We start from the raw sequence: 24,098 nt of genomic DNA on the forward strand, positions 1-24,098 counted from the left end.
ATCAAACAGGAATTTAAAAAATCATAACCAATAACAGGGACACATCGTAAAGGGCGGGACATCCAGAGACAGCCACTATCAATCTCTCCTCCATTTTGCAATCGGAACAAATAATCAGTAGGAACCAAAGTCAGAGGTGCGGTTTCGGAGGAGGGTGCAAACATACTTTCTGATTGGTAGTCGCCGCCACGCGTCACTGCTCATTTGCATAAAGTTGAGCCGAGCTCATCTTGTTCGCGTCGCTGGGTGTCGCTCACTCTCATTGAAAATGAATGACTTCCGGTCGCCGTGTCGGTCTCGTCGTTTTCGGTGTGAACCATTGACTGTATATATAAGTGGACTGGACGACGCGAGTGGAAAGTGAAGCCTCCGTTAGTCAGCTGCCCTCTAGTGGCTGGCTGCAGTACAACTTTTAACCCTGCCCATTCCCATGTTAGTGAACGGGCCGGACGACAAACTTTTAATTTTTATTACACGTAAAATAAGTTTTTTGAGCAATTATATTTTGTCAATTCTATAAGACCCCATTGCGTTAGTATCTCTCCCAGTGTTTTTCTCTACGATAAACAGATTTTATAGAAGTTATTAAGTGTTACTTAAAGGGGTGTGGCGATAAGGTGATTGAAAGTTAATAGCTGCTTTGGTTGACATCTAATACCAGACGCTCAAACGTGAACGCGAAACTCTCGACAGCAAAACTCTCGACAGCAATATTAAAACCTTTTACCTTTGTTTATTTTGTAAAATGTCTAAAGTGTCTATACTGGTGGGTGTATCCTAACGAATGTCGGGGCGCAGATACGGTCTCTGGCGGAGATACTGTCCTGCCTACCGGTTCTAATGCGCATGCTCTGGCTCCAATTTTCAAGATGGCGGTGTCCGTGCGGCCATCTTGGTGGCTTCAAAAACTCACAATGGGAGTCAACGGCAGGGTTGCCAACTTTTGACGTTCGCTTGGAGTGATATTTTAACCTGGAGCCGGTGGCGAGTTTATTTTGTTGAGCGGGGGGGGGGGGGGGGGGGGGGGTGGCGAACATAAAATGGACACAGATTCAGTGTTATATCGCCGGTGGATGGCGCCAGAGCTAGCAAACTAGTAACGTATTGAATCATATATGTGGATCTGAGGTAAATAAACTGGATATTTTTTTTCGGCGTGAGATATCGGAAGTGTGGCGTGAGAGCGTGTGAAAACGGTCAAATGCGTGTGTCTCACGCTCAATGCGTGAGAGTTGGCAACCCTGCAACGGTGACGTACCGTCCATTATATATACGGTCAATGGTATGAAAGCAGTTAGAGGAGAACCGGCTCGGTCTTAGAGGGGAACCAGCTCTCGTTGTTCACTTAAAAGAGCCGGCTCTTTGAACCGGTTCGTTCACGACCGACACATCACTAGCGTTTATACATTCCGCTTTGCAGTGTTGTCCGAAACTATATGTGGTAGTATAAAGAAACACCCCTCAACAACAGGGGAATGAACATTTACCTGACGAATTTTAATGCTGCTTTGTGTTTCAGTGTGTTTCAGATTTGAAAAGTGCTGAAATTTAGGCTAAAGTACTTGAAAATGTTGAAATTGTAACTACTTCGTTTCACAACAAATAGCTATCTGACTGAACAGTTCTCTTGTATTACGTTAACAAATACTAACCTCTTGTAATTCCAGGACGAAACATGTTAAGATCGGGCATTTTGAAAATAAACAACCATTAAATAATGTGATTAAAAGCGCAATATTTCGAATCATTTCGAGTATATGTATAAATATTAACAAACTTAATTAAGTTTAACGTGCTGGGAAATATTGGTATATGCGCTTGAATTCCACCTTATAAAGGTGTATGAACCCTGCAAACTTTGTTCATTGCGTTGAGATGCGGCGCGCGCGAAGTTACAAAATTCGAGAGGTGCGCGACCTCGCGTGCGCCGCGCTTCAGCGTGATGAACAAAGTCATGTTTGCAGGGTTCATACACCTTGTGGAATTCAAACACTTATATGTCACTTTCAAGGTCCATTTCAATATTTCCCAGCACGAGCAAAGACACTTTGTCAGACGTTCAAAAGACGTCCACTGAAAAGCCAGAATGAAAGTCTTTGCGACGTCTTTTTTAAACGTCTTTTGAACGTCTATTACTGCCGTTCAGTTGCAGTTTTTGCACGTCCACTGACATCCAATAAAGGTCCTAGTCAGACGTACTGATCTACGGCACTCGGCCTGCGGCCTCGTGCCTACGACCGCACCACAGCAGTGCCAATATTACACGTTATAGCACGAACCTCGAGTGTATTATTGCTTCATTAAGTTACAATTTCAAGCATTTTCAAACACAAAGCAACATTAATTTGTTTATTAAAAAAAATAAAAAGGCTTTAAAACGGAAATTAGCACAGTATCTTGACTTTGGTATTGAAAATGGTATCGAATTTCAATATTTTTTAAGTATGGTATCGAAGTTGTAATTCTTAGTATCGTGACAAGCCTAATCCTAACAGTGAAACACGGTGGTAGCAGCATCATGCTATGGGGATGTTTTTCTGTTGCAGGGGCAGGACAACTGGTTGCAAGTGAAGGAAAGATGAATGCGGCAAAGTACAGAGATATGCTGTAAGAAAACTTCTTCCAGAGTGCTCTGGACCTCAGACTGGTCCAAAGATTAACCTTCCAACAAAACAATGACCATAAGCACACAGCTAAAATAAGAAAGGATTGGTTTTGGAACAACTTTGTGATGATTCTTGACTGGCCCAACCTAACCCTGACCTAAACCCAGTTGAGCATCTCTAGAGAGACCTGAAAAGGGCTGTCCAACAACATTCACCATCCAACCTGACGGTACTGGAGAGGATCTGCAAGGAAGAATGGCAGAGGATCCCCAAATCCAGGTGTGAAAAATTGTTGCATCATTCAAGAAGACTCATAGCAGTACTGGCCCAAAAGGGTGCTTCTACTCAAAGGCTCTGAATACTTATGACCATGTGATTTCCTTTTTCTTTTTTTAATACGTTTGCAAAAAACTTTTTTGATTTTAGCAAATGCCTGCAATGAAACAGAGTGAAAATTTTAAAGGTGTCTGAATACTGTATGTGTGCTTTGCTTTTCACTAGTGAATAATACAGAAAACAATAAAGCAGAAAGGACAGTAGTACAAGGTTTAATTAGACATGAATAAGTCATTAATTTAATGTAACTAATTAAAGTCTTATATTTTAATAGTTAGATCAATTAGGTTAATTACTACATCAAAGTTATCACAACAGTGTAATATTCCAGAATGTGATGCTTTTATTTTTTACATTTCAAATGTACAAAAAATATGTTCAAAATTGAATTAGCCTTCAAAATTGGTGACCAACGCGACCTGGTTGATTAGTTCAGATATCAGGCTGGTAGTTTATTAATTTGATATCCAAACAATTCTCTAATCAATAAGCGTCTAAACTTATTATTATAAATTACACTGTTGTAAATTGGCCAGTTGTACATTATCATAAATAGGTCACGAATAGGTCAGTCTTTCATTCTGTATCATATGGCAAAACATACTTTTAATTTGGTAGTCGTCTGCTTCCACTCTACATGTCATCGGAAAACAACACTTCCGTTGTGTTGGACTGGATTTGCAGAGTTTCTGAAGTTGCATCGTGTTTGCGAACTGTATCGCACTTGTCGTAATTTTTAATAAACTGAGTTTTCTGAATTTGTATAACGTTGTGAATTGCAGTGCAGGTGTTGTGCTTTGCTTTGCACTATGCTGTTATCACTTGCAGCGCGATGGATCTGTCCGGCCACCGTAGCGGCAGAGAGCTCTTGGACCTGTGTTGCATTTTTAAAAACGCCACCGGTGTTACGTAAGCATTGTGGACATACAAAATCCGGGACAGTGAGATGAAGTGAACGATTAAAGAAAAAAAAAAGCTGAAAGCGAGAGCGACTTTTGCACATCTTGTCTCTCTAACAGACACGCACAGTGGTTATCGCGGGATTTCACCGCGCGTCTGTAGTCACGTGATCACGTCGGGAGAGCAGGTTGGATCATGGCTGAACGCAGGAGACATAAGAAGCGAGTCCAAGTACGTGCGACTGCATTAAATACGTTCGCGGACCGTTTTGTTGGGATTTGTGTGCGTGGGCTATGAATAATATAACGGTTGTGTCGATAGCCATCACTTGTAATACGTTAGAATGTGGGAAATGTGATGAAATCTATACCGCTAACTCACGTTGGCCAGCTAGCGCGAGCTACCTGGCTGCCTTGAGCTCCCTCCGCTATTGAGGAAGCGACGAGCGGTAGCGACAATGTCCCGTGTGCTTTATCACTCACCACCAGCGGCGATATCGTTTAACGCGAACCTGCGGCCCTTCTTATACGTTAATCAGCTGTCCTTCTCCTAGCTGTGAACCCCTAGCATGTACGGCTCACTACCTTCCTTAGGCTACGTTACCTAGCGATAATTGACCGAGCTGGACGTTTGATCCAGCGCTAGCAGTCTGTCCAGCGACTCCGTGAGACGCCCGTCACCTTATTTCTCTGACGCAGCACACACACCTGGCCTGTCCCCGCTGAGGACATCCGTGCACTAGTCCCCAAGAAGAGCAGCTGTTCGTCAATAACATCTAGTTTAGCTGACCTGGCAATATGGAGTCAAATGCCATGTTGGTAACTAGGGGGAAAAAAGACCACTCGATCAGCGTCTCGGTTTTTTTTCTTCCTTTGCCACGAAGTCCCGTTATCACGACGTTGAGTTGTCGTGTCGTGCGGGTATTTGGCTGAAGTGCAACGTCGCGAAATGTTTGCACCGCCTTTTCGGTTTCGGATGCGACCTTTATATCGAAGAACCAACAAGCAGTTACAGATGCTAGGCAGTTTTTTTTGTAATGCAGCGACAACTATGATTGTGTAGTAGTACCTTCTCCTGGGGAAAAAATGTTCAAGGATTCATTGAGACTATTATCATTCACATCACATGTGGTACATGAAATTCCGGTGAAAAGTATCCTCGGCCTGTTTCAGTTTGTACAGTAGTCATGAAACGTATTACATGCAACAGGTCGAAATATACATTCACATGAACAAATTCTTAGAGGGCCAAGAGAAATGATAAAATGTAGAATTAAAAAGTAAATTAAAAAAACCTAGGATATATATATATATAATAAATTAAAATATTGCAGTGTGAGACACGGAGAAGACCGAGTACTGGATGCAAACTGCGTTTCGTTGCTCAGTACTTGTGCGACATGTGCAATAAATTTGTATTCTATTCTGTTATGTAATGAATGGGCAAAGGAATGTCCACTATTGGTAAGAAAAATAAGGTTATACATAATTTAAATGCTTATGGCTAAAGACATTCAGGATGATGAACTGTCAGTCATTGTATGCAGCATTTCTCCTATTTTGGAAGAAAGTTTGGTGTGTCTGAAGTTTCTCAGTTTCTTTTCACACAAATTCTATTTTGTATAATGCGTATGCTAACACTATGCATCAAATGTTCACACCCACATTTTTAACATAAAACAGCAGCAATGTTTTTCACTATTGTAATATCATATGTCTGTTAATGACAAAGATTTGATATAAAAGTTTTCCAGAGATTTATTTTGCATAAACCAAAGCAGATTCCATCCATTCTTTTTTGTTCTTGCTAAAACTCTTTCTTTTATAGGCTTATCTAAGCAGCCTGAGCAAAGTAGTCAGGTTCATGAGTACAGCTTGTTCCTACTCACAGTGTCTGGGTTCTGCGTTTAGCCAGAGAATTGAATCAGTTATGTTCTAGTGTGTGGTGTTGCTGCAAGAGGGCTCTGAGAAGATGCTGATTTTTACCAAGTATCTGTGTTTTTACTTTTTACTCACACAAGCTGGTTCAAGTCTGTTCCTGTAATGCATGTTTGGGGGGGGGGGGGGGTGACATTAATACGAAGGAGATGGCGCACAAATAAAATTTTATCCAGAGGGTAATACATTATTATTATTAATAATAATACAGTAATAATATTTATATGTATTGCACCTATCATACATACATACATACATGCAACTCCATTCTGCTTGACAGAATGAATAAATAAAAGAAAAACACAAAATAATGTAATAAAATTATAAAATGACAAATAATTATTAAAATAATAGAAGAAAACAGTAAAATAATGTAATAAAATTGCAAAACTATAAAACATAATCAGAAGAACAAACAAAATGTAATAAACTAAAATAGTGTGATCAAGTAATCAAACATCAAAGTTACTTAACTAAATGCTGATCTAAACAGGAAGGTTTTGAGGCTCTTGAAACTGTACAGGGATATTGCTTTGGGCAATAGTGGCTAAAAGCACCCTCTCTGATCTTTAACCGGATTTAAGGAATCACCAGTAGATTGCTGTTTGAAGACCTGAGAGACCTGAAAGTCTCAAACTTTTATTGATATTTCGAAGGTGAAAATATGCAGTACCTGGATGTGTGATTTAAAGCTGGGCTCATTATCAAAAGTGTTGCCTAAGTTCTTAACACATTGTTTGGCCTTCAAATTAATTTGATTTCAATAAGTCTGAACTTCATTCAAAGAATCGATCCTTGGGGATCTGCATTTTTTTCTGTATTTTTTTGATTGGTGGAGGAAGAAGTATCTAATGCAACATAATAATTAGTAGTATTTTGAACCCGTGATGCTACGTCAGTACTACCATATAAATGTCCGCACACGTAGTAGAGCCATTCACTCTAGTTCTCTCGCCATGTGCATTTGTGCCATCTCTCAATTAACCATCTCAATATCAACTTATAAAAAAAAAACCCAAGCAATGATGCAGGAATACCCTCAACTCTGACATTGTCTTGAAGATTCTACTCCCTTTCGCTTCTATGTATTTGTACTCAAAATGATTGCACTGTAAATACTGCAATATCATGCACAAATTGAGGATGATTTGAGGCTATGTTTATCAAACTTTGTGCCAAGAATTGAGGATTGGGGGGGGGGGGGATTAACTGCATTGAACCAGCATTGGGGGCACCCAGCTTGCAAAAGGTTGAGAACCCCTGCCTTGTATTTTTTTTCTCTGTTAGGAGGTTGGCGAACCTACTAAGGAGGAAAAGGCAGTGGCCAAATACCTACGGTTTAACTGTCCCACAAAGTCAACCAATATGATGGGACATCGGGTGGACTATTTTGTAGGTTAGTAGTGTGTTTCTGTTTTTTGTGTCTTTACTGAAAGGTGAATCTTAAGAAATGTGAAATGTGCCATATTTCTCAATTGTGATTTTTCACCGCAATCGAAATTTGTCCTCTGCATTTACCCATCTGTGTAATTAGAACACACACACAAACACACACTAGTGATTACTAGGGGGCTGTGGTGCGCACATGCCCAGAGCGGTGGGCAGCTCTAACCTGGCGACCGGGGAGTAGTTGGGGTTAGGTGCCTTGCTCAAGGGCACCTCAGTCATGGCCTCAGGCCTGGGAATCGAACCCACGACCCTCCAGTCACAAGACCAGTTCCCTACCACAGGACCATGACTACTCAATCTTTCAACAACAGCTTATGTTTGGTCTTATTGACTTACATTTTGGTCTGCTTTGTGGAACAGCCTCTAAAGCAGTGGACTTTCTTCTTGATTCAAAATGGGCCAAATCAAAGAAGGGTGAAGAAGCTTTGTTCACCACCCGAGAGTCTGCAGTGGAATACTGTAACAGGTATTTTCTCCAGCTTTTTGAAAAATGCGCAACGTAGTATGTTTTGAAACCATTTACATCAGCACTGCTAATGTACATTCTGAATTGCTTATTTGTTTAACATATGTGACCGCTAACATGTCATGACCGTAAGCATAATTTGCATTATGCACGTATCTTGTGCAGTAGTGTTTGTCTTCACTTGGAAATGTTATATGAGTCTTATTAACACTTACTAGGCTTCTGAAGAAGCAGTTCTTCCACCGAGCTCTAAAGGTGATGAAGAAGAAACCTGAAAAGGACCTAAAGAAGGAGAAAGAGAAGGAAAAGGCCAAAGGTGATAGCTGCAAAGAGGAGGAGAAAAAATGCAAGAAGGAAAAGGACAAAAAGAAAGATTCTGAGTCTCCTGATACAAAAAAGGAAAAGACGGTAAGCTTTGTTTTTTTTTTTTTTTTTTTTTTTATATTTGGCTTTGATCAAGAATGTTTTACATACATTGTTGTAAGAGACAAGAGTTCTGGACATTTGGACTCTACTACTGGACTCTAGTTTTATGCCTGATATTTTGTAGGAGGAAAGTCCAGGATCACCCAAAAAGAAGAAGGATGTTAAGAAGAAGTTTAAACTTGAGCCACATGAGGAGCAGCTGTTTGTAGATGGAAATGAGGTAACATTAAGTTGTTTCTAGATGGATGTGAGGTGATGTTAACCCTAATAAAAGTAAAAGAAAACCAAACATTTATGTGTGTAGCAGTATTGTGGGAGTCTTCTATTATAAAGAGACTTTAATAGCATCTACAAAAGCATCTGATGAAATTATTACATTGGACATTGTATAAGCATTTAATTCATTTTTTATCAATGTTCACCGGTAGGTGTACGTCTGGATTTATGACCCAGTACATTTCAAAACCTTTGCCATGGGACTTGTATTAGGTAAGTAAATGGGGGGTGTCAAGTTGTGCCTCTCAACACAGCCATTGAATTTTGTCTAAATTGTCTCATTACTGCTTCTTCTTCTTTTTCATATGACAAATCTGAACATTATTTGCGCTTTTCCGTATTATCACAGGATGATGTCCATTGGAAAATAAATCTCACATGTTTTGTCTTTTTTAATGTGTTGCAGTGGTAAGTGGCAGGATGTGTATTTATCTCTCTCGCACACGTACATGTGTGTGTCTGTTGCAGTGATTGCTGTGATTGCTGCCACTCTGTTTCCCCTGTGGCCGGCGGAGATGAGAGTGGGCGTGTACTACCTGAGCGTTGCTGCCGGCTGCTTTGTTGCCAGCATTCTTCTCCTTGCTGTTGGTGAGATTTCAGTTCATCTTCCCTATTTTGACTGGAAAAGTGGTCAGTTCCAGAGTTTGAAGCTTCACTATGGCGTCAAAATAGGTCCTAAAGTTTTGAGAATCAAAAAACAGAATCCATAACCAATAAATAACGTTTTGTAATTGAGAAAACTGTCGTTAATGTTGAGAGTTAAAAAAGCTGGTTTGTAAACAGAATATTTTAGTTTTTAATTGTCTATTTTAAGTTTAATATTCTTGAAGAATCCGTTTTCGTTGCGCCTTTTCTCACTCGCACTTCTCACGGTCTCACTCTCACCTCCAGAAGTTTCTCGTTTTTGACTTTTGGACCTGATTTGATGGGTAGGCGGGATTTACACAGTCATTGGTTGATGGAGTTAAGCCCCGCCCACCCATCACATTCTACACACCCTGCGGCACACCCCGCTATGTCAGCGAAAGTCTCAGCTAGGTAACGTTAACTAAACGTTAATGTGGGAAGGTAACACTCTACGTAGATTAACCAGTTAGTAGTCTGACTCCAAGCCTCTATGACGAACTGTGGGTTACTAAAATAGATAATCATTAAAAATAGCTGATATGAGAAAACACAAACACACATCTTACCTGTGTTTGCCAGTCGGCCATTTTCCAAACAGGGTGAGATTGGCGCGCTTTCGCTGTCGTAGCAGGGTGTGATATTTGTATATCAGCAAGTGTGAAAGTGGTGCTGTTTAGATTTAACTTTGGGTTTAAACAAATACAGGCTATTTTTTTTAAACACCACATACCTGGTAGGGTATTTGAGAGTGATACACTACAAACGTTTATCAAGGATACTCAAGTATTTTTTGCATGACATCAACATAGATATATTTTTTTATCTGTATCTCAAAATGGGAAAACGCTGGAAGGTATATTGTCTGTTATGTAGCAGTTGTCTTAGATGAAGAAATGGCAATGGGGCACATAATTGTTAAAATCATCTTTTAAGACAACCAAGGTTCTTCCATTGGCTTCTGAAACTCATTTGCTCTTTAAATGTTCTGACAAAGATTGTATTTCTTGAATGTCTAGTCTTTTTTCAGAGTACTTGTCTTGATCTGCACATGGTGCCTACCAATATGTACATAACCTGCAACATCCCAGCAAAAAAAAAGTGTCTGTGTGCAAGGGGCTTTAGCAGGACCACTGCACTCTTTACACACCTTGTGTTTTAGGTTCTTAGATAGAGACCACTTGGCTGTAGTTGGCCATATGCTTATGGTGGTAAGCTGCTTTAGTTGTTGGTCTTTCAGCTCAAATAAATAAATAGCTGATTAAAATCAGTGAATTGGTGAATGGTTTTCCATCTAATGACTATAGAGTTTGTCACCGTCTCACCTGGCTTCGTTATTAAGCACCTGGACCAATACATTTGCAAAGCTGCTTTTTGACAGTTTCTAATGCATTTGATTTGACTAGTTGTAACAGCAACTCCAGCACAATCAATTAATGTGATTACTTTTGTTTTGGTCATATAAGTTGACTTACATTTTTATAAACATTTTCCAGAGACATATTTAGACATGATTTTTATTCAAAGCTAACGAATACAAATAAATATAACTTTAAAACAGCTGTAAAACAGTAAGAGGTTGGACAGGGTAGCTGATCAAATTTGCATGACAACAGATTGTATTTGTACACCTGTAAGATGCGCCTTCTGCATCTTACAAATGAGTCTAGGTAAGAGAAGCACTTTTATTATTCTATTTCTATTAGAAAATCAAAAATCTTGTGTAGATGCTGTCCAGTGTTTTTTTTTCCTGAGAAGATTACCATATGCTCTCCCTGCATCCCCAGCTCGCTGTATTCTGTTCCTAATCATCTGGCTGGTGACGGGCGGACGGCATCACTTCTGGTTTCTGCCGAACCTAACAGCGGATGTGGGCTTCATAGACTCCTTCCGACCACTCTACACACATGAGTACAAGGGCACTCGCACAAGTGGCAAGAAAATCGGTGCGGAGAAAGCAGACAGCAAGAGCTTGGATGCCACCAGAGCACAGAAGTCTGACAGTGAGGACAAATCTGACACGGAGAGGAAAGATGTTGAGGAAGATGAAGACCAGATGAAGGTGGCCACAATAGTGGAGGGAGAGCGCCACTCTGAAACGGACAGCGACCGCAGAGAAGATGATGGCTCGCAGCACAGTAACGGCAACGACTTTGAAATGATCACTCGTGAAGAGTTGGAGTTGCATACAGATGAGGAGGAGGAAGAGGAGGAGGAGGAGGAGGAGGAGGAAGAAAATAAAGAAGGCAGTGAGGCAAAGAAATCGACTATTGAGACATAAGAATGCGGGCACTGTACTTCACACGGACTGAGAGGTTGAGGAGGTTTCCACCCCTTTCACAGACTATCTTCCACTACAAATGCACATAGGGTCATATGGTTAAATAAGAGAGCAGAACATGCCTTTGATAAATGCAAATATTTAATTGACTTTTGGTTCATCTCTTTGTTCTCTCTGATACCCCTGCCCCATTTAAAGCCCTGATTAATACATGTAAACTAACATGTTCAGACTTGGTTCACCTTGCTGCCTGTCTGTCTTTCTCATCAACCAGTGTACAATCTTCACTCTGTAAGGAGGAGGAGGGGTTGGGACATGGGACATCTGCAGTGTTGTGGGGTTGAGGGGGCTCTGCTTGCATTTGGAACGCCTCAGTTATTTCACACTCGGGTCTGCCTAAAGGATAATGCAGCCCGCAAGCTGCCATTTTATCTCCTAAACACAGACCCAGTATGAATATCTTGGGCTGCTGCCATCATTTGAGTTTAATGGTGCTACATTCATGTGGTTGGACCAATGTTTCTTAATCTACCTATGTAGCGGTCAGTTGCTTGGTCAGGGTGTGTCAGTGGTGAATAGGTGTAACCTTGGCACGAGCAGGTATTTTTGTGTGTACTGTGCATGTTGTCCGTTTTTGTACACATTTTTAAAAGATGATTTCATCAATCAGTTCAGCCCTGAGGAGATCTTCTACAGATGTGTTAATGTCTGGCAAAGTCAGTTTGTATTCAACACTTGGTCACAGTTCATTACACTGTCATTAAAGGCAAAATTATATGCATTTGAAAGTTTAACTGAGTGAAGAGTTGTGTTGGTGGTGAAGGAATTACGAATGAGAAACCAAACCTTCAACTATGTGCCAAATCCACAACTGAGTTTTGTTTGCCATTTTCTATTCATGAATTCCTGATCTGTCCCATGGTATCAGAATTCACTTAGAGATGTTAACAGGTCGATTTCATGTAGAACCTCAACACAAAATGTTCAGTGATTTAAGCAGTTTGGGGTAAGAGGTACAATGTTGGCATGTAGTGAGCTGTTTCAGAACATGGCTGTAAAATCCTTTTCTCAGATGTTTTTTAGTGACCAAGGGATGTGTCTTCAGTGCTCAGTAAGCATAATTGTCCTACCATGCTGCAGCTTGTATGTCTTCCCCTGCATTTTGACTGTCAGCTAAAGTCTGATCATGCAATTTATCCCAGTTAAACTGGCTTTATCTATATAAATACATCACAGTATAGTCAATACTGGCTTGATTTGTAGACTTCCTGTAGTTTTGTCTCTGATGGTGTCGCTCTCTAAAGAAGTTGATCCTTAAACATATCTCCACCATCGCCTGTCACAACCTTTGCTTTCTCATGGGACAGAAGTCCAGTAATATTCTTTACATAAGGTTAAATATTGTTGGCTAGAATGTTCATTTTACCATAGTTCTTTTACTGAAGATATTTTAAAAGACAAAATACAAATATATCATTTTTATATATAGGGATTCTATACTACAATATATATTTAAGCCAACAGTTCAGGTGACAAGTCTGAACTGTGATCTACAAAAAAATCACAGTAAAAATGTAAAAAAAAAAAAATTAGGCAATTTTTTTTGTTATCTTTAGTAGATTTTTTACTCATACTCAGCAGCTAATAATAAAATTTGAAAGATTGCATAAAAAATCTTATGGTACAATAAGGTGTTTAGTCTCTCCATCATCTAGTGAGTCAGTTCTTAATACCTTACCATGCATTTGTACATAATATATTTTGTGCTTTTCAAATGTTCAAGTGAAGCAGATATGTTATCTTAATGAACCAGCACAAGAGGGCGACAGCAAGTGAGGTTTGTCTGGCTGATGTGTGCCTGTCTAGAGGAATCTATAAATATTAAATAAGTTCAAACTCTTGATCATTATGATGTGGTTCAATGATGTAGTCAGTTAACAAGTCAGTTCTTTTGAATTCATCTTTTATTCTCTGAATTCAAAGACCTTGGTTGTATGGCACTTCCGTTAATTTGTCTTGCTATTGCCACTGCTGAAGAAAATGTTGCCATGTAAGAATAGTACAAGTTGCTTATTCAGTTGTGCTTTTCACTTCTTTTCTACCAATCTTTCATCAGTGTTTTCCATTCCTCATCACGAGATGCCAGTATGCTGGTATCTATGGTTTTTCTTGTTTATCTGATGTTGGCAGATTGTCATAAAATTATCAAGCTGTTCTTGAGTGTTTTACAGCAGTCTGTGTAATGCATCAATATAAATGTTGTTGCCTCATTTCTAAACATCATTGTTATCCAGATATCCCCAAGGACCGACTTTTCAATATTTGGAGTACAAGTGTCTGGAAGTAGCTCTCTACCCTTTCATTGCAATAAAACAAAGAATGCCAATTAATTGTTTATTGCTTGCTTTTGTTAGCACAGTCAACATTGATATAAAAAAAATACGTTACTAATCTAATACTCATTTACTATTTAAAAATCACTTAATACATGGTCTTTAAAAACTTAAGTATTCAGCACCTCTCATATTTTGTGAATTACGGTCATTCTATCCGATCTTGCCATGCCCTGATATTCTTTGCTACACCTGCACACCTATACAGAGGCATTGCATATGCCATACTGGAATGTACTTAACTGAAACCAGCTCAAGACTATGATTAATCAATGATGTAAAACTTGTATGATAGAATTTCAGTGTATGAATGTATGATAAAATTGACACACACACACACACACACACACACACACACATATATATATATATATATATATATACATACACACACATATACACACCACTCAGCTATGACATAAAACATGCTTAATACTGTGTAGGTGTGCTGCCAAAGCAGCTCTGACCTCTGGTGTCCTGTGGTATCTGGCATCAAGTTCTTAACAGTCCTTCAAGTACCAAAGTGGGACCTCCATGAATCAGACTTGTGTTATTAGTTTGTCCCACAGTTGCCAGGTCATCTTTTTACATTGCTCCATGGTACACTTATGATGTTTACAAATTACCTACACATGGTTGCCAATTTTGGCAAGCTATAGAGGTCAGATACAGAGGTCAGTAATATCATTCCAACCTGCCATTCTGAAGGCACTCTCGTCTAAACATCTCAGTCTGGCCCTTGTCAAAGTCACTCTGATCCTTCCGTTTGCAACTTTATTTATGTAGCGCTTTTTACAACATATGTTGTCACGTGTTGTAACTAGATGTAATTCACTTCTTGTGTATATGCTGAATTAAGCTGTTTGTGTGCTAGAGGATTTCAGTTCAAGTTCAGGTTCAAGTTCAGTTTCAAGTTCAGGACATATTTCAGGCATTTTTGCCCAATATGAATTTACATAAACACTAATGCAAATGTACTGAAAGACGAACATCAGTTCTCTGTGTCTGAAGAGTCAGAAGCATCAGTGAGATGTGTTTGTTTCTTGCGGATATTCCAGTGCAAACACTGGGCCAGGCTGTCAAACCAGTCATACACCAGATCATGGCAGCAGAGGGAGGGCACAGGATAGCAGGAGGTGGTGATCTTAATACTGCGAACACATATACACACAAGATTTTAACACAATGTAAAATACAGTGTATTCACACAAGTTCTGATACATGTTCACTATTAATGTTCAGTGTTTGTTCACATGTGTGCCAGGACCTCCGCCTGCCTGGGTGTGGACACAAACAGTGTTCCTCTAATGGGCACCTACACTGATGAAAGAAAACTCATGTAATCTTCCTAATGATAGTCTTCTATGCATCCCACTCTAGCCACCGCAGTGTGGTAGGACAGGGGGATCTAATTCCTCTCCTGGACAGCCATGACACTTCCAACCTCACCCAACACAGCTGGGAAACCCCACCATACTGTATATAGTACTGTTGTTGCACATTGCCCTCTGTATTTTTATTAATCTTTTATTCATTTTATTCATTCTATTTATATTCCCTTATTATTACTTGTTTTTATGTTGCACCTTCATGCCGAATCAAATTCCTAGTCTGCAAACCCTGTTCATTGACAATGGAAATAAAACTTTTTCTGATTCTGATTTCTGATTTATCCGCATGCAAACAAGAGGAGTCGGATTCCGCAGAGGAGTCGGAATTCAGCACAACTGTACTCAAATTAGTAAAGCTCTTTAAATATACCAAGCTAGATAACTAGCTGTTTAGGTGAAAACTAAGGCTTAAAACCTTAAGGCTTAAATACATGAGTAAAGATCTTTAAGTGTAGCTAGCTAGGTATTTAGACGAAAACTAAGGCATACACTTTTTCAGGCTTAATTACCTACCTAGCTACCTACATTTAAAGAACTTTACTAATTCACTGTATAACACAACTCGTGTTTCTAGTTAAAAACGTAGTGTTATTCCCTTCGCATTACCAGGTTATGTTTAGTTTATTTTGTGGAATTGTTTTGAGACATATTGCATCATTTATCTTACCCGTGATAAAATCTTTTACCACTTCATATCACATGTAAGATAAATGTTCTTTAAATGTAGATAGCTAGCTAGGTATTTAGACAGAAACTAAGGCTTTAAGCCCCTGATAAAATCCCATTTAACATAATGTAGCTAGCTAAATAGCTAGTTAGGGGACTTAATTAATAAAGCTGCTGCACTTAAGCTTTACTACTTAAGTCCCGTTCAACGTAATGAGAAATTGTATAACACACCTGTTGTTTATGGCTAAAAACATGGAGTCCCTGCATAAAGGAATTCGTCCAGAAACACTTCCGATTGTGTCGTGATTGGATTTGTAGCATTTCTGAATGTGCAGCGCATTTCTGAAATGTAGCGCACGCATTGTCATTTTGATGAATTTGCTTTGCGTATTTGCAGCGCATTTTGCTATTGCAGCCTGATAGTTTGTGGTGCTACTTAAGGTGGGAAATGGAAATTAAGGTTTATTAAATTCTATTGCCCAAGCTTTTCATCATTGTCTATATGGGATCAAAGAGAGCACTTACCTGTCTCCATGCTGGATCTCTTGTCTCTTTCTGCCATCAAAAGAGATCCAGGCTGTGTTGCGGGCATCAGGTGACAGCATTATCTGCCCAGAAGATGGAGCAATTCAATAAGGTCACTCCAGAGAGGGAAATTTAAATTCATAAGTCACATTAGAAGAAATTAACATAAAAGATACATAAATATGTTTACTATGGTTGCTATGATGTAATCATATACTGTCAGTACATTGTAATGACATATGGATGTGTTTGCGGCTCACACTACCACCGCACCCTCTCACCATCAGCTCCACTCCGGCTGGCACCACAATGGGTCTGAAGGAGAGAGAATGAGGGCAGATTGGGGTCACCATGATGGCTGGAACGTTAGGGTGGATCATAGAGGCTCCAGCCGCTGCCGCATATGCAGTGCTGCCTGTGGGTGTTGAGACGATCACACCTGTGCACGCACACACGCGCACACACACACACACACACGCACGCACACACACACACGGTCAGATCTCAATCTGAAGTAGGTGAGCAACAATAAAGGGAGGAGGGAAAGGAAGAGAAGACCACCAGCCGCAAGAATGAAATAATCAATTATATCTGCATTAGCTTTACTGTGTTCACAAACTTTTGTGTGAATTAGGGCTCAAAGCAACAAAAGAAGCTAAAAACCACAAGTCTAACATCAAAACAAAGATAAATGCACCACACCCTAACAAATCATCTAAAATGTGCATAAACATTTACATTTTACATTTACGGCATTTGGCAGACGCCCTTATCCAGAGCGACTTACATTTTTATCTCTCTTTTTTTTATACAAGTGAGCAATTGAGGGTTAAGGGCCTTGCTCAGGAGCACCTCAGTCATGGCCTCAGGTCTGGGCATCGAACCCACGACCCCGGTCACAAGACCAGTTCCCCAACCACCAGGCCATGACTGCCCCCAACAAACAAAACAAATTAAGTTGGCTGAACAGCTTTGCTTCCCTTCACCCACAACCATCACCGGGCAATCCAAAGGCCATACTCACTCTGTGCCACCCACAGACGCCCACACACAGACAGTTCAACTTAATGATGGCATGACACTCACCATCTCCCTGGACTGAGGTGATAAGACGGCCATCAAGAAACAGGTCAACATTTGACAAGTAAGAGGAGGGTCCCCGGTCCACTACCACCTCATTCAGCACCTACACAAGAACAACAACAAAGAAACTGTGTCAGCTTTAGGAATGGAATGTAATTAATTTATTATCTGAAATATTTTGACCTGGATATCCGATGTGCTGCAAAATGTAATTCCAGCGCAATTAGTTCTCATAATCAGTACTGAATGTGTTCACTAGATCAAGAGTGTTTGATTAGGCTTTACGCCAGACAGTAGATGTCGAGGAGCACAGTTCAGCAACACTGCAGCAACACAGCAAACAACATCTTATTACACCATCTTATTACAGCTACGAGAGATGGTTGCAAGGGGAAAGACTCTGAAAGACAAACTGATCCTCTAATACAGCGAGTCCCAGCTTAACGACGGGTCTGGTTAATGACAGACCGACTTTTTTTTTTTTGGCGTGGTGCGCAGAGGAGCAGTGGCAGCACAGTGGAGTGTTGTGGAGTGTTTTGTACGATAAGCTGAGGCAGTGCAGCCTCCACCACAGTCCATCCCGGCAACGTGATCGCTCTCTCATGCTGTACGAGAACATTGTTAGTTTTTTCTATACTGTATTTACGATCAAAGCGTATCTAAATCTAGGGTCACACTTAACAACGAAAACTGCTTTACGACGGACTTTTCAGTCTCTAACCCCGTCGTTAAGCGGAGACTCACTGTACAGGGGTATCCACAGTGCGGCCCGCGTCCAACTTTTCACTGGCCCACAGCCTCTGTTCACCACAGCATTTTATATTTCACCAGAAGATGGCAGTGTATACTATACTATACAACCCACCCCACCCCACCCCAGAATGCCAGGCTGAATGGATGGAAATCACTCAGTCATTAAATGTAATGACGAACCCTTGTCTTTGTGTCCTTTATCAATCAATCAATCAAATTTTATTTATATAGCGCTTTTTACAACAGTTGTCGTCACAAAGCAGCTTGTCACAAAGTGCCGAGTCCTAGCCCCCAGTGAGCAAGGCAAGGGCGACAGTGGCAAGGAAAAACTCCTTAACCCCTCGCATGTTACACTACACTATATATAAAGTGAAATGTGTGTAAAATGGGATGGGGTGTGGCTGGAGTTTCTGGTCTATGGTTTGGAAGACCATTAATTGCTTATTTTTTAAACATTTCTTAAACAGATTAATTCTTGTATCAAATGTGTGGCTATATATTCAAAGCCACACAACTCATAATTTGATTCCTATGGTTATGAATTACAGATTATCTCTGTTGTGGTGTTTCTGCTGTCCAACCACTGATATTTTATTAAAGACAGCATGGTCTTTAGTAGTAATAATAATCTTTATTTGTATAGCACCTTTCGTACATACATGCAACTCAAAGTGCTTTACAAACAATTTATAGATAAAATTTAAATTAAAAAAAAGTAAAAATATTGAAATTAAATACCAATAAATAATTAAAATGTAACATGTAAACTACAAATTAAATAATTATTAACAAATAAAAGAAGAAAACAAACAAAAGGCATGGGACATGGAGGACTCAAGTACTCTTCTCAAGAGTAAGCAGTGTCAGAACAGATAAAATAAGAAATGTAGTATGTGCCTGTTAGAATCCAGATCAAGGAAAGAGCTCCTATTTGCTTATAAACTTTAAACATTATAACTGAAGTATTAACTGCCACTTGTGTGTATGAGGGTGTGCGTGAGAGAAAGTAGCACCTGTAGTTGCAGTGTTATTTTGCCTGCATCTGGGTTGATATGCTGGTGAGTGATGGGGCCATTCTCAGGTCCAGAGAGCTGTTTGCTCCTCTGACACAGACCCTTCACCACCTTTACTTTCAGACGACTGCGTAGAACAATGGCCGCGTTGCCTAGGATACGAGCATGCACACACAAACACATAAGTGACATGAATGTACAAGAATAAAACTGGATACATTTTCAATTAAATATTCGAAATATTGTTTTCTATATATACTGTATATCTTATAAACTAAATCTTTGAGGACAAAATTCCTTCCCCAAGTACATAACTCTACTATTTCTGGGTCAGCTATAATTTTCATTTTTACATTTAGCAGCATTATGTGTATGTTCACTAACATTTACCACAGAAAGTCAGTCATGGTACCTTCAAACACTTTTTCCACCTCAGACTTATAGGACTCAAACTTGAAGGGTGTGAGGAACCCCAGCGATCCCAGATGGAAAGCCATGACTGGGGGAACACTGTTCTATGAGCACCAGCACACACACATGCACGCACGCACACATACAATTTCTTCAATCCACTGCTCCTTTACAGTACAATCCATCCGAGTGTTAAATGCTAAATCCTACCCTGCTCCTTATGACACATTCCTTTTGCTTAGGAACATTCTTATGAAACATTGCTGAAAAAGAATGAAACCTTCCTGTTGCACGATTGTTCATGAATGGCCAGTTCCTTCTGAAGCCCAACAGGTGGATGATTTCATGTTCAACTACTGACAGTATTGAGTAAGCTTACCTGGAAAAGGGACGAGGCATAGAGCAGAGTGCCATCTCCCCCGAGACAGATAATAAGATCAATGCAATTTGAGATATCATCAAATCCTTAAACAAAACACAGCAGAAGGCAATTAAAAGGTCAAAATCAACTTCAAACTTTCAAACTAATAAAACGGCATGTAAATGTTAACATTTAATTAATCTAATCTTATTCACAGTTTGTTTTAAATAAGTCTTTGCATTTGAAAATCTCACTATGGAAGTTGTAAAACTTGCATCACTGCAGGTGATCATTATTATGAATAACTGATCCATTGATTAATTCTGGTCTTAGTCAAAATTTATAATTGAACAAGAACATTTATAAATGTAATAAGGGATTGCTAAGCAAAACATGTTTATGTTCTAAAGTAGGGCCCTTCCAATAAGCATTTCCCATGTATATGTGCAGAAGTGAATGGGTCTGATACTACACCTTCTCTGAATGTGCACAGCTGCTTTCTGATGCCACAGAATGTTGCGTCTGCCGTAAGCGCACTATCGTCCACAACCTTTTTCTCCACATAAACCATCAGCCGTTTCTCCTGCTCTCAGGGAGAGAACATGAGTGCATGACCTGAGTGCATGTTTGATAATAGCAGTGTGAAGCTACTCTCCCACTTCTGTTGACTGGTGTTGCAATGTTACACTGAGGAGTGTTAAAGGGCGCACAGGGTCTGTGTGGTTGGGCCAACTATGAACTACACTTGTACCTGCACCAGGAACCTGCACAGCTCCTTGAACGGCTCCAGAAGGCTCTCATCCCGGATCTTTCTAATCACTAGTACATTGACAGGAGGCTTGCTCCACATAAGACGTTGGCTGGCCGGGTCCTGAATGTGCCTGAAGAGAAACAGGAACATACAACAACAGGAAAATCTATTAATTTGAAACCCCACTCACATGCTTCAGTAACTGCACTGGATATTCTTCTCTTCCTATGTGTAAGATTCAGTCTTTTGCAATCTTGCATTCTTCATTACTGCTCCTGTTTGAGCTTCTCCATTCCATTTTGGACCCTTTTCTAACAGCATACAGCATCACTCACTGCCAATAATGAATACCTGCCATGTTAAAGTCCATGTATGAAAGGCTTTCCATATCCAACAACATTCTCCTTTACCCCAATGACACTTACATAACTGATGTTGGGTTTGGGAGAATGCAGGCTTTGGGTCCAAAGTGTGTAGTAGGATATGGTCCATGCAGAAAATGAGCTCGTCTGGGTGGGGCACAGAAAATACATAAATGTTTATTCATCAATAATGGTACCCGTCTTGTCACACTGGATGTGTGTCTTCTGATAGGTGACTGGAGTAGCAAATTCACTTGCCAGACAACACTGCAATACATATTAATAAAGATCAAATGTGGTTGTGCTTGCTTGTCTTTTACCTGCATCTATCCAATTTTTTTGGCAAGCTTTCACTCATCTCATCACACGTTACAGACTGCCTGTGTTCCAGAGCCTCGTGTTGCTCAAAACTCTGATCACTCCCTGCTTCTTCTTGACCATTTGATCTTCGGTGAGACCTTTTCACCTCTCTCCATCTCCTTGGAGACTTCCTGTAGAGCTCCTTGTTCTTGGCTTGCTTGGTACCTTCTCCCTCCAGCTCTTTAGAGGGCCTCCTTTCATCCATATTATTCATCCTAAACACACATAGTAAAACAGAAACAAATAACACATTTATGCCCACTTTCTGTTCATCACTTTGTGCCAAGAAATTACTCCAGTAGATTTTCCAGTGCTAGGGATTATGGGGAAATACAAGTATTCTATCAACACATAATTTAGTAATTACATAATTACTAAATTATGTGTTACAGTTGGTGGTTGGGGCAAAATGTATGAGGGATTAGACAAAAGTGATCTGACCAGCATGAACTAAAATTAACATAAAATTAACTAGACATTAAAATGTGTGAAAAAGGGTCAAAATGCAGTGGTTAAATACTCAGCTAGATAAGATTAGATTTCTGAACATCCTTAACCAACTTTAAGTAGATAGAACAGATGCCAAAGTAAGAATCAAAAAGCTCAATACACAAGCAGTCATTCTAAATTCATTGCGCAGCTTACATTAGAGGGGAAGACAGTTAATAAATTATTCATAAACAACCATCCATTTCAGCATACAACAGCAACACACCTGCAAGTTACTTAAAGTTTACAATAGCTAGCAGTTATCTGACAGCACCAGCTAATTTCACAAACATTCCATCAACAGCTGTATAGCCATCTAAATTAAGTTAAATGCGACATTTTGCGACAACAACTAAAGTGGGCAAATAGTTGCCTATTGCGGACCGGTAAATGTGGCAACTAAGCCGGTTTTGAGGATGGGTCAGCACCACAACCAAAAACAGTAACAGGCGATTGTCAAAATGCCAGTAGCCAACAGAAACATAGCACAGCCATCTGAAAACGTACCCACAAACGGGTGTTAGCTAGCTAGTAAACTGTCACTGGATATTCTATATTAAATATGATTTTAAATAGCTATTATTATAAATTCTTCTGATATATCACAGTAGTTGAACCAAATAGACTAAGCAAGCTAGTTAAGACAGACTTGCCTGCTGAACGGTTTCGCAGTTAGCCAGTTATCCAGCTAACTGGCTAGCTTTAGCTAATATTCACCACCCAGTGCAGATAAAGCACGAAAACATGGCTGCGTCAAAACTGTGCTCCGCCATAAAATTTGTCTTACAAGTTCACTTAACTTGGCTAACTTACTAAGACTCGAGAGAGATAAAAATCAAGCAATACGACTCTTCACCACATACATTCTGCCAGTTTGTGCGCAGATGAACCCTAGACAGTGTTATAGAGTCTGAGACGAACCCGCCTCAGCGCCGAGGGCCGGGCGGTTCGGCCCGGTTCATTCCGTCAGGAGAATCAACGAGGGTTTAGTTGATTCTCGCTTCAAAAGCCAGTATCACGGAACGGATAAACAAGTCATTTCGTTTACATTACACGAAATGATAGATACAATATGTGAAAATAAATTCTGGCGAGCTCGATAATTTTCATGGTGCTTTAAACAAAATAAAGTTCAATCGATCAATGTGTTTTGAATACATACGCGCTGTACCAAACTAAGTGAAAACTTGCTGTTTCAAACTGTTTCAAATGTAACTTGTTTTGACTTTTTTGACAAGCTCAATCATGACTCTTATCATTACGTGCGTTGCAGTGAAAACCGTATTTGTTCAAAATAACATGCAGTGGCGGTTGGATGGAACTTGCACTATGAAATAATAACATAACATATAAATATAAATATTGCGTGAGACCAAATGGGATAACGTGCCATGTAATACATTGTATTTTTGTCTGAAACAAAAGTCATTTTAGGCTGTAGGACATCCAGGACACAGCAACCAACCAGTCTGTAAAAAAAAACCTTTAAAGTGTGAACAATACATATCTTAAATAAACGACATTTACATAAATCATTTAAAGGCAACCTAATTAAAATGAGATCCAACACATTAAATCTACCTCGCAAGCAAGCTAGAGGCTGAAAAAAGCATGGCGAAAACAATTAAATATCCATCTAAATTTTGTACATTAAATCCTGTGCTAAAATACTTTCTAAGCTTTACAGTACAGTTAATCGCAAGCAGTTTTACATGCAAAGTTTAGTTTAGCCAGAGAAACAAAACCAAAACCCAAATATTATAACTTGTATACGTCGAGTAAAGACGATAACACAGCGGCATTATTATTATTATGCGTAATAATTTTGCGCATGCGCAATATTCGGGGAACGTGGGGAACTGAATTGACCGTAACTTTCCGATTTTCCTCTACTCTGCACACTCAGATTTGTCAACGGTGGCAGGTCTTTATAGCGATTACTTCACTGATTAGAAACGTTTGCTTCTAGTGTTTCCTTAAACTTTGTAATATTATGAGCTGAGAACTTTCTGCCTAGATGATCTCACTCTCTCGGTCTTCTAACGCAGGAAAAAAAATCCTGAAGGAAAAAAAGACAGGAGTCGACACCTACTCGACGCTGATTGGCCAAAACAATGTCCGCCTCCGTCTCTCAGATGGGCATCATTGGATGCTGCTTTGCGCACTGGACCCTGTGAGAAAATTGAATGGCTGCTGTTTTGCACAATTACATTTTATTCCCCGTTTTAATAGAAAT

General features: G+C 39.8%; 2 protein-coding genes across 6 annotated transcripts; one reads left to right on the plus strand and one right to left on the minus strand.

Annotated features, from left to right (window-relative positions):
• Window positions 1-3,915: 3,915 nt before the first annotated feature.
• sec62 (SEC62 homolog, preprotein translocation factor) lies at window positions 3,916-13,691 on the plus strand. Its single transcript, XM_076972034.1, has 8 exons — window positions 3,916-4,073; window positions 7,067-7,175; window positions 7,589-7,694; window positions 7,913-8,102; window positions 8,245-8,340; window positions 8,549-8,609; window positions 8,865-8,984; window positions 10,808-13,691. Exons 1-8 carry the CDS (start codon window positions 4,038-4,040, stop codon window positions 11,299-11,301), a joined length of 1,212 nt encoding a protein of 403 aa, XP_076828149.1. The 5' UTR covers window positions 3,916-4,037; the 3' UTR covers window positions 11,302-13,691.
• Window positions 13,682-23,145, minus strand: nadkb (NAD kinase b). Of its 5 annotated transcripts, none has more exons than XM_076972033.1 (12): window positions 23,025-23,145; window positions 21,334-21,588; window positions 21,077-21,160; window positions 20,652-20,781; window positions 20,375-20,483; window positions 19,919-20,004; window positions 19,541-19,643; window positions 19,129-19,280; window positions 17,366-17,465; window positions 16,561-16,718; window positions 16,280-16,362; window positions 13,682-14,845 (listed from the first exon to the last, which is right to left on the minus strand). In XM_076972033.1, the coding sequence occupies exons 2-12, from the start codon at window positions 21,585-21,587 to the stop codon at window positions 14,686-14,688; spliced, it is 1,419 nt and encodes a 472-aa protein (XP_076828148.1). In that variant the 5' UTR covers window position 21,588; window positions 23,025-23,145; the 3' UTR covers window positions 13,682-14,685. The 5 variants fall into 5 exon arrangements, with proteins under 5 accessions (XP_076828148.1, XP_076828147.1, XP_076828146.1 ...); XM_076972032.1 differs by lacking the exon at window positions 23,025-23,145 and adding an exon at window positions 22,784-22,961; XM_076972031.1 differs by lacking the exon at window positions 23,025-23,145 and adding an exon at window positions 22,676-22,959.
• Window positions 23,146-24,098: the final 953 nt, after the last annotated feature.

Source organism: Brachyhypopomus gauderio, chromosome 14 (assembly GCF_052324685.1).
Source record: "Brachyhypopomus gauderio isolate BG-103 chromosome 14, BGAUD_0.2, whole genome shotgun sequence".
Classification (NCBI taxonomy): domain Eukaryota; kingdom Metazoa; phylum Chordata; class Actinopteri; order Gymnotiformes; family Hypopomidae; genus Brachyhypopomus; species Brachyhypopomus gauderio.

Excerpts from the sequence above, each read along its gene's own strand:
- sec62 (XM_076972034.1), top strand. The coding sequence starts at position 4,038 with ATGGCTGAACGCAGGAGACATAAGAAGCGAGTCCAA. Across the intron at positions 4,074-7,066 it reads GACATAAGAAGCGAGTCCAA|GAGGTTGGCGAACCTACTAA; the intron begins GTACGTGCGACT and ends TTTCTCTGTTAG. Across the intron at positions 7,176-7,588 it reads TCGGGTGGACTATTTTGTAG|CCTCTAAAGCAGTGGACTTT; the intron begins GTTAGTAGTGTG and ends TTTGTGGAACAG.
- nadkb (XM_076972029.1), bottom strand. Across the intron at positions 20,005-20,374 it reads GCTGTGCACATTCAGAGAAG|GATTTGATGATATCTCAAAT; the intron begins GTGTAGTATCAG and ends GTTTTGTTTAAG. Across the intron at positions 19,644-19,918 it reads ATGCCTCGTCCCTTTTCCAG|AACAGTGTTCCCCCAGTCAT; the intron begins GTAAGCTTACTC and ends TGGTGCTCATAG.